Here is a 10,592-nt window from a genome sequence, read left to right as displayed (position 1 = left end):
CCTAGAGGTTCCCGCTCTGCAAGCTAAGCTGCTTTCGGTCTAAAAATCGGTACTGTCTGCCCCGAATGTGTCCGGCCCAGAATACCGAAATGGCTTGAGCAACGCTCATTTATAGATCGCGCAGCTTTATGGGCAGTGTGTAAGACCCACTATATTCATCAGTCCAGGCCGGGGTCGCCCTGACTGAATAAAATACCATCACTATAACTGTTTCTTATAGGATGCTACATTATTATAGGAATGATGCTATTCTAGCCACTCTTCCTGGGCTCTCTGTGAGTCACTTATGATCATGTACTATATGAGCCCGGGCACTTGCCCTTGGGACTTTGGTGCTGGATCTTAGCATGCACGGCGTTTTACACTGTTTCCCCTAGCGTAAGACTTACGCAGTACGAGAGTACCTCTCGTAAGAGAACGTACTCGGTTACTAACGTAACCTCGGTTCTCTCTAGAGAGGAAACGAGTACTGCGTATCTTGCCGTGCCTGCGCGCGCTCCGGTTCGCTCCGGCGATGAAAAACCGGTAAGCTAGCCTTTCGATGCTATATTTATAGCCCCAGGCCACGCCCGTTTCGGCGGGACGATAGGGCCTTATCGATAGGCTGCTGCAGTTGCCGCAGGGCAGCCAATAGGCGCGCAAGCCGTCTCGCCTATGTCTGCATGCTGCCGCAACGCGTTTTACATTATTTCAAAATTAAGGATAATTTTTTGGCTTCAGTATCTCGCGGAAAATAGATTTTCCCCTAGCGTAAGACTTACGCAGTACTCGTTTCCTCTCTAGAGAGAACCGAGGTTACGTTAGTAGCCGAGTACATTTTAACTTCATTCAGGAGATTTTGGGTAACTGCACAACTGACAAATGACTTTGAGCGCACCGCCAACGGTGTGTGTGTGTAGCCATAGCGACAAAACGACCAACTTTCGGACCCTGCACTTAAGCGTATAATTTCGTTTAAAAAAATTTAATTATGTATTTAAAAGTTGCAGAATGGATTCATTTGGAGAAATATGACCTTACATTGGGAAATAGTGGGGGGGACAAAACTTAGATTTTGAAACGTATATAATATCCGTGGTTAGTCATGGGTCGTGTATGGCATTAAAAAAAAAAAAAAAAAAAAAAAAAAAGGCATTAAAAAGCATTAAATTTAATTTGAAGATATAGTATATATCGTTTTACGTATTGTATGTATTTCCCACAAAATAATTGTCAATAAAAAATGTACAGCTATCGAAATATATATTTTTAAACTACAATAACAGCTTTAAAATGGCAATTTTTAAAGGTGCATTGTATAATATTTAGGAGGATCTGTTGACAGAAATGCAATTCACAATTCACATTTTCAGTGGTGTATAAAGATCTTACTTAATTAACCATTATGCTTTTATTACTTTAGAATTCTATCTACATACACAGCGGGTCCCCTTACATTGAAATGCGCTGACATGTTTCTACAGTAGCCCTAAATGGACAAACGTGTTTCGTTACTATGTTGTTCTTTGTGCAAGGAAGCTAGATACAGTCAGCGAATACAACACTGACACAATGATGAACAAGTAACAACAATATTCGCAATAACATATCGTTTTACTGAATAATAAAGTAAACATCTTTGTAAAGAAACCTCATTGCTTAACTGGCTACTCTGCTGTCTCAGACAACAACATCTTTCCTGTCGGCCACCGTAACTTCTGTTGGTTGCAATTCGTAACCTCACCACTAGATGCTGCTAAAAATCACACACTGCACCTTTAAATCACCATTACTAATTAAACTCTTCTCTCTTATCTACATGTTTGTTAAATGAAACTTCTTTTTTTTTTTTTTTTTTTTTTTTTTTTTTACCTTTAACTACTATTAAACTATTATTTTACCTAACTCTTGCACTTGTATTTCCTTCAGAAAATGCCAGTCTTGTTTAAAGTGTTTATAAGTTAATGGTTCAAAAGTTATCACCAACTGTAGCACCTTTTTTTTTTATTTTTTTTTTTATGTAAATTGTTAGTATTAAATGGTTTTGTATTAAATACTAACACCTGTAAATTGTTAGTATTAAAGGAATCCCTTCCCAGTGAAGATGTTGGTTCCAAGTAGGGCTGCACAATATTGGGAAAAAATGACAATGCGATATTTTATTTGTCTGCGATATATGTTACAATATTTCACCAGATGACTTGAATAGCACTATTTGGAAAGAATGAATCATTCTAGAATGACTAGGGTGATTTTGTAATGGAGTAAATCTGCATAGAAAGTAATAAATAAATTACAAGCATAGATAAATACAATAGAACAAAGATATAAATGAAATAAACAGTGCTTTATTTTATTTTTTTAGGTAAATCTAACTTTATTCAGGTTATTCAGACACTGTCATCCTTTTTTTGCCCTCTTTTTTTTTTTTTTTTTTTTTACTGTGATTTTACCACTGGATTTCATAGCTTTGTAAGATAAAATCCTTCTTTGCTAGACCTGATCATTATTTTGGTATATAATCATATCAGTATCAAAAGGTAGAATAAAAAAGTAGCATTAAAAAGTTTATTTTGACTAATAGTCTAATTTTCTACCATATATTTATTTCCTACTATGGAAGTCAATGGGACCAGAAACTGTCTGGTTACTGACATTCTTCTAAATATCTTCCTTTCTGTTCAGCAGAAGAAAGAAATTCATACAGGTTTGAAACAACATGAGGGTGAGTATATGATGACAGAATTTTCATTTTAAAGTGGAGTATCCCTTTAAATTTTCTATCTAAATCTAAAACAAATTTCAAGAGAAATATTTACATTTCTGTACTATTTCTGTGTTAGCCATCCATCCATCCATCCATCTTCTACCGCTTATCCGGGGCCGGGTCGCGGGGGCAGCAGTCTAAGCAGGGATGCCCAGACTTCCCTCTCCCTAGACACTTCCTCCAGCTCTTCCGGGGGGACACCGAGGCGTTCCCAGGCCAGCCGGGAGACATAGTCTCTCCAGCGTGTCCTAGGTCTTCCCCGGGGTCTCCTCCCGGTGGGACATGCCCGGAACACCTTCCCGGGAAGGCGTCCAGGAGGCATCCGGAAAAGATGCCCGAGCCACCTCAACTGACCCCTCTCGATGTGGAGGAGCAGCGGCTCTACTCTGAGCTCCTCCCGAGTGACCGAGCTTCTCACCCTATCTCTAAGGGATCGCCCAGCCACCCTACGGAGAAAGCTCATTTCGGCCGCTTGTATCCGGGATCTTGTCCTTTCGGTCATGACCCACAGCTCATGACCATAGGTGAGAGTAGGAACGTAGATTGACTGGTAAATCGAGAGCTTCGCCTTGCGGCTCAGCTCCTTCTTTACCACGACAGACCGGTACAGGGACCGCATTACTGCAGAAGCTGCACCGATCCGCCTGTCAATCTCCCGTTCCATCCTTCCCTCACTCGTGAACAAGACCCCAAGATACTTGAACTCCTCCACTTGAGGCAGGAACTCTCCACCAACCTGAAGCGAGCAAGCCACCCTTTTCCGACTGAGAACCATGGCCTCGGACTTGGAGGTGCTGATTTTCATCCCAGCCGCTTCACACTCGGCTGCAAACCGTCCCAGTGCATGCTGGAGGTCCTGGTCTGATGAGGCCAACACGACAACATCATCCGCAAAGAGCAGAGATGAAATCGTGTGGTCCCCAAACCCGACCCCCTCCGGCCCCTGGCTGCGCCTAGAAATTCTGTCCATAAAAATTATGAACAGAACCGGCGACAAAGGGCAGCCCTGCCGGAGTCCAACACGCACCGGGAACAAGTCTGACTTACTGCTGGCAATACGAACCAAGCTCCTGCTCCGGTCGTACAGGGACCGGATAGCCCTTAGCAAAGGGCCCCGGACCCCATACTCCCGGAGCACCCTCCACAGGCCGCCGCGAGGGACACAGTCGAATGCCTTCTCCAAATCCACAAAGCACATGTAGATTGGTTGGGCAAACTCCCATGAGCCCTCCAGCACCCTGTAGAGGGTATAGAGCTGGTCCAGTGTTCCACGACCGGGACGAAAACCACACTGTTCCTCCTGAATCCGAGGTTCTACTATCGGCCGGATTCTCCTCTCCAGTACCCTGGCATAGACTTTTCCAGGGAGGCTGAGAAGTGTGATCCCCCTATAGTTGGAGCACACCCTCCGATTCCCCTTCTTGAAAAGAGGGACCACCACCCCGGTCTGCCAGTCCAAAGGTACTGTCCCCAACCGCCACGCGATGTTGCAGAGGCGTGTCAGCCAAGACAGCCCCACAACATCCAGAGACTTGAGGTACTCAGGGCGGATCTCATCCACCCCCGGTGCCTTGCCACCGAGGAGTTTCTTGACTACCTCGGTGACTTCAGCTTGGGTGATGGACGAGTCCGCCTCCGAGCCCTCAGCCTCTGCTTCCTCAATGGAAGACGTGACGGCGGGATTCCTTCCACCGTCCGGTATTCGGGTATTCCTTCCACCGTCCGGTGATATCCCCAGTCGAGGTCAACAGCTGCCCACCTCCACTGTAAACAGCGTTGGTAGGGCACTGCTTCCCCCTCCTGAGGCGCCGGACGGTTTGCCAGAATCTCTTCGAGGCCGACCGATAGTCCTTCTCCATGGCCTCACCGAACTCCTCCCAGGCCCGAGTTTTTGCCTCCGCAACCACCCGGGCTGCAGTCCGCTTGGCCCGTCGGTACCCATCAGCTGCCTCAGGAGTCCCACAAGCCAGCCAGGCCCGATAGGACTCCTTCTTCAGCTTGACGGCATCCCTTACTTCCGGTGTCCACCACCGGGTTCGGGGATTGCCGCCTCGACAGGCACCGGAGACCTTACGGCCACAGCTCCGAGTGGTCGCGTTGACAATGGAGGTGGAGAACATGGTCCACTCGTACTCAATATCTCCAGACTCCCTCGGGATCTGGTCGAAGCTCTGCCGGAGGTGGGAGTTGAAGATCTCTCTGACAGGAGATTCGGCCAAACGTTCCCAACAGACCCTCACAGTACGTTTGGGTCTGCCGAGTCTGTCCAGCTTCCTCCCCCGCCATCGGATCCAACTCACCACCAGGTGGTGATCAGTTGACAGCTCCGCCCCTCTCTTCGCCCGAGTGTCTAAGACATACGGCCGGAGGTCGGATGAAACAACCACAAAGTCGATCATCGACCTCCGGCCTAGGGTGTCCTGGTGCCATGTGCACTGATGGACACCCTTATGCTTGAACATGGTGTTCGTTATGGACAAGCTGTAACTAGCACAGAAGTCCAATAACAGAACACCACTTGGGTTCAGATCAGGGGGGCCGTTCCTCCCAATCACGCCCCTCCAGGTGTCACTGTCGCTGCCCACGTGGGCGTTGAAGTCCCCCAGTAAAACGATGGAGTCCCCAGTCGGAGCACTTTCCAGCACCCCTCCGAGAGACTCCAAGAAGGCCGGGTACTCTGCACTGCCGTTCGGCCCGTAAGCACAAACGACAGTGAGAGACCTATCCCCGACCCGAAGGCGTAGGGAAGCGACCCTCTCGTTCACCGGGGTGAACTCCAACACATGGCGGCTGAGCTGGGGGGCTATAAGCAAACCCACACCAGCCCGCCGCCTCTCACCATGGGCAACTCCAGAGTGGTGAAGAGTCCATCCTCTCTCGAGGAGTGTGGTTCCAGAGCCCAAGCCGTGCGTAGAGGTGATCCCAACTATCTCTAGTCGGAATCTCTGAACCTCACACACAAGCTCAGGCTCCTTCCCCGCCAGAGAGGTGACATTCCATGTCCCTAGAGCTAGATTCCGCGTCCAGGGATCGGATTGTCTAGGCTCCCGCCTTCGACTGCCGCCCGATCCACTTAGCACCGGCCCCTTACGGTCCCTCCTGCAGGTGGTGGGTCCACGGGAGGGTGGCCCCACGTCACTCCTTCGGGCTGAGCCCGGCCGGACCCCATGGGGGGAGGCCCGACCACCAGGCGCTCGCATACGAGCCCCGACCCCGGGCCTGGCTCCAGGGTGGGGCCCCGGCTGCGCCATACCGGGCGACGTCACGGTCCTCCTTTTTTTGGGCATCATAAGGGGTTTTGAACCGCTCTTAGTCTGACCCGTCGCCTAGGACCTGTTTGCCTTGGGAGACCCTACCAGGGGCATATAGCCCCAGACAACATAGCTCCTAGGTTCATTCGGGTACTCAAACCCCTCCACCACGGTAAGGTGGCAGTTCAAGGAGGGGCCATTATAAGCCATATAAACCATTGTACATTATGTTAGCCATTATGAAAATGTAAAGTGTGTGTGTGTGTGGTGTGTGTGTGTGTGTGTATAGGCTATGTGTGTGTTGTGGCACAGTGATGAACAGTGATGAAAAATGGCACATTATGACAAAAAGGTTGCCGACCCCTGCTCTATATAGTCTCTCTGCTGAAGTCACGGTTCTGTTGAGCTCCAGTCAAACCTTCTGTGACTATACGAAGGTTCTTCCTCATTGAGGCATGATAGCTCGGGTAGTGGCCATAGGGAGTACTGTCACTGACAGTCTAGTGTGTGACTAGAAGGGGTAAGTCGTTTTGGCATTTCTGCTTTAAACTGCCATTATTGTGCTATAGTCTCAGACATAGTTTTGGCATGCACTCACCTCAGCATGGCGGCGCTGGTATTTCATTCCCCATAAGCATCTCAGGGGACAGTGCTAGTTCCCTTTCGAAAGGGAATGTCTCAGGTTATGACTTCCAGAGACGATATTAAAGTATTCCGATTATTATAGGGGATATGTTCAGCCGCTAGTTATTTTTAATAACAATAGTCAAGTCAAGTCAAGTCACCTTCATTCATATACCGCTTTTAACAATATGAATTGTTTCAAAGCAGCTTCACAGTGATAATAGGAAAATACACACAGATTTTGGCTTTACAGCAGCTCTAGGATAAAGTTATTGTCCAGCTAAAGTTAGTTTGGATTGATTGACTGATTGATTTCACTTCCGTTGCGAAGATCATTAGTTATTAACTTAGGGTCCGCTAACACGACACCGTTCTAACAGAAAAACCTCAACACGCTCCGGCCGCCCATCCGCACAAAACAGTGCCTGGTGGCTCGAGACGTTTCGGTTTCGAGAACGTCTCGGTTACTAAGGCTAGCTTACGCTATGGGAAAACTCCTTTTCTCGAGAATATTGAAGCCAAATCTTTAAAACGCAGTGCAGCTGTACAGCATACACAGATGAGCGGCGAGCGCAGTCATTGGCTGTGCTGCGGCAACTGCACAAACCTATAGCGAGGCGGCTCAGACGCGCGATCAGACAAATCAGGACGCTTCACGCCCTGGCGCATCAGAACCCGCCAGAATGGGCGTGGCTTATGGCTTTATAAGCACCCATTCTTTGCCAAGGACCTCAGGTTTAATCGACTGAAGCGATCCCCTGATCAAAGCACAGAGCACGGCGGGTTCCAAGTCAAGGAAAGCTGCCCTGTCTGCCTCCATGTCCGTCAAATTCAGCCAGAGGTGCCGCTCAAGCACCGTCAGGTTTGCCATGCTTCAACCGATCGACTGAGCAGAATATTTTGTGGCTCGCAGGGCCTGGTCTGTGGCGCTGCGCAGGTCCCTGAAAGCCTCCGGTTCAGGTCCAGACTCATCCATTGAGCGGAGAAGTTTGGCCTGAAACACCTGGAGGACAGCCATGGTGTGAAGCGCCGAAGCAGCTTGGCCAGTGGTGAAAGTGGTGCGGCAAGGCTTCGATGGATGTGACGCTTTGGCATTCCATCCTGTAGCGGTAGGTGGTTAGAGGTGAGCGGCCACCGCCTCCTTGAGGGGAGGAATCGTCTCGTAGCCTTTTTCCATCACGCCATCCACAGAGGAGAGTGTCAAGGAGAAGGAAGGCTTTAAGTGAGCTGAGTGCGGTGCTTTCCACGACTTGGCCAGCTTGTCGTGCACTTCTGGGAAGAAGGGAACCACTCATCCAGCCTGCTGCGCTTGGGCTCCTCGGGGGAAGACCACTCAAACCCGAGGTCTTCGACGGCCCTGGTCAGCACGTGGAGAAACTCTGCATCAGAGCCCATTCTTGCGCTGGTTTGTGTTGACGGTGCGGGGCTGGAAACAAAGCCTGCCCACTCGTCGCAGTCGGATGCAGCGATGGAAAGGCTGTCATCCTTCTCTTCATCCTCGTCCGATGCCCCAGAAGAGACGAGATCTGCCGCTCGCAGAGAGGGGCGCTGATCCGCCTGCGTAAACAAGACTGGCAAGAGGGTTTCCTCAGGAGAGAGCGAGGCACGCGGGGACTGGGCCGGCGTGTGCTCGCTCGTCTCTGTCTGCTCTGGCATCCTTTGTGAACGCAAAGGGAGAGAGAGAGCGGGAAGCACAGGATCGGCGGCGGCGAAAATGGCCAGTTGAGCCCGCAGGGTGGAGGGATCCATCACGTTGCACTTAGGGCAGTCGCCCTTGGCGAGTGCAGCTTCCACGTGGTCACGGCCCAGACAGGAAGCGCAGAGGATGTGAGGGTCTCCACTTATGAGAGGGCCTCTGCACGAGGCGCATTTAGAGCAAGGCATTTGAAACAACGCCTGGAAATTCTCTTTTATAAAAGTGTGACGCAGCGGCGAAAAAGGATATGGCACGCCGGATGGCACAGCAGAACAGCGGGCTGAAGATCTGCGATGCAGCTGCTTATTCCGCTGAAGGCTCTTCAACGGCGGCGAGAAGGCTTTTATCCGGAGATCAGCGAAGTGGTGATTTCGCTGAAGGAGATAAAATCTGAGGTCCTTGGCAAAGAATGGGTGCCATAAGCCACGCCCATTCTGGCGGGCCGCAGCACAGCCAATGACTGCGCTCGCTGCTCATCTGTGTATGCTGTACAGCTGCACTGCGTTTTAAAGATTTGGCTTCAAAATTCTCGAGAACCTCTGCGCAAACATTGACACGCTAATAACTACAATAACGACAATAACTAATCAAACTTGCAAAAACAAAGTTGCTAAAAATGTTCCGAAAAAAACTCATCTCAATGATACTAAAATAACTGATTTTATATAATCGGATAATTATAGGTCTATATTTAGAAAACTAGTTTTTAGTTATATTATATAAACTATATTTAGTTTACTAGAATCTAATATGTTTATTCAGTGACAAGCTTTTACAGATGAGAACAAGAAATGGGAATTCTCAAAGGACAAGAGATCAGCATTCACCCCAAGTCATTCAGCTAGGAAATTTTATATTTCCATGACAACAGGGCATTTGACTAACCTTCGTGACAAGACATTACACCTATCTTGTTAAGCTGGTTTTTTGTGTGTGACTGACAGTGTAAGTAAGTATAGCATAATACATGCTGTGCATCATACCAGGCTCAGTGCCTAGCAAAATGTTTGCTGTGAGAGCTTTTAACCACCGCAAGACTATGCTATATTCATTTAATCTACTCATTATATGTATTGTAATTTATGTTTTCATATCCTTGAGAGCAAATCATGTGGATGCAAGAGAAAAAAAATTGCCTGCTGGTGAGTCACCTTTATTTTATTATTTAGGCTGGATTAATTTATGTAATTTTTGGCTGATTTTTTAATGCTTTTTAGTTTTTCTTAAACATTAATTGTATAATACTCTAAGTCTAAGTGATTTATTTATGTAATGGAGTTCAAGTCCTAAGATCAGTTTGAAAGCAAGAAACTAGGAGGAATATAATTGATTTGTTCCAACAGCTAATCATAAAATGTCAGATCCATACATGAATTACTGTACGAGGCTATGTAAGTAAGGTGTAATGTTTTATTAGGTTTGCCATGTTCAGCTACTCCACTCTTTATTGATCTATAAAGCCTATTCAGTTGTCTTTCCGGTTTCAGAGATTCCAAGTGAAAAAAAAGTCACAACTTGACTTTTGAAAAAAATATTAGAGGGAAGGTTGCAGGTTATCATTTAATCAGTTTAAGAACATATGGAATATAGTGCAAAAGTAGCCTATGGAAAAGAACAGACAAAATAAAAAAATAGAACAAAATATTTTGTTGATGTTCCTGTTGTTCTGGTAGACAGTATCACTCTCTGATCTCACATGTGTAAAATCTCAAGGAATGCACAAACTGATGGACTGTACTTTCCGTTCATCAGAAAAATTTACACTAGGGGGCATTTACACTACACCTTTTTCAACTTAAAATGGAAAACTTTATGCGTTTTGGGTGTTTATTTACACGACAACTGCGTTTTGGGGTGTAAAAAACACGTGAGCCACTGACATCAAGAACTACTATAGCCTGCAGCAGCATCATACAGCATTTTTAGTCGTTTTGGTGGATCCGCGCGAACATGGATCGTTTTGACTTTATCGTCTGTCTGTATCATCTTTTCAGTTTTTAGTAGCCTACATCGCTGTCATGTAAACATACTCTGAAGTTTTTTTTTTTATTAAACTGTAAAATTAACATTCAGAAAAGATTAAGGTTAGAGTTTTGGTGAGGAAAATGTATTACGCTTGGTTGAGTTAAGAGGAAAAAAATTATTATTATTAAATAGGGTCTGATCCACTGCAAGAAGAGAGATCTGTCCGTCTTGCCTGCACTTTTTTCACTCCTCCCCTCACTGCAGCCGCCTACTCTCGCTGCAGTCGAGCGCAGATGGGCTGCATTCCAGT

The 10,592-nt window shown here is 47.1% G+C and overlaps 1 protein-coding gene across 3 annotated transcripts in view; it reads left to right on the top strand.

The window, feature by feature from the left end:
• The first annotated feature begins 9,274 nt into the window (after window positions 1–9,274).
• b4galnt3a (beta-1,4-N-acetyl-galactosaminyl transferase 3a) overlaps window positions 9,275–10,592 on the top strand; it is a 29,388-nt gene continuing 28,070 nt past the window's right edge. For all 3 annotated transcript variants that reach the window (XM_082167390.1, XM_082167391.1, XM_082167389.1), the window contains exon 1: window positions 9,275–9,459. In XM_082167390.1, coding sequence (XP_082023516.1) covers window positions 9,285–9,459 — 175 coding nt within the window. In that variant the 5' untranslated portion in view covers window positions 9,275–9,284. The remainder of the gene's footprint in view (window positions 9,460–10,592) is intronic.

Source organism: Leuciscus leuciscus (assembly GCF_965113295.1).
Source record: "Leuciscus leuciscus genome assembly, chromosome: 4".
Classification (NCBI taxonomy): Eukaryota; Metazoa; Chordata; class Actinopteri; order Cypriniformes; family Leuciscidae; genus Leuciscus; species Leuciscus leuciscus.
Note: the sequence above shows the minus strand (reverse complement) of the source record. Positions and strands in the feature narration are given on the sequence as shown.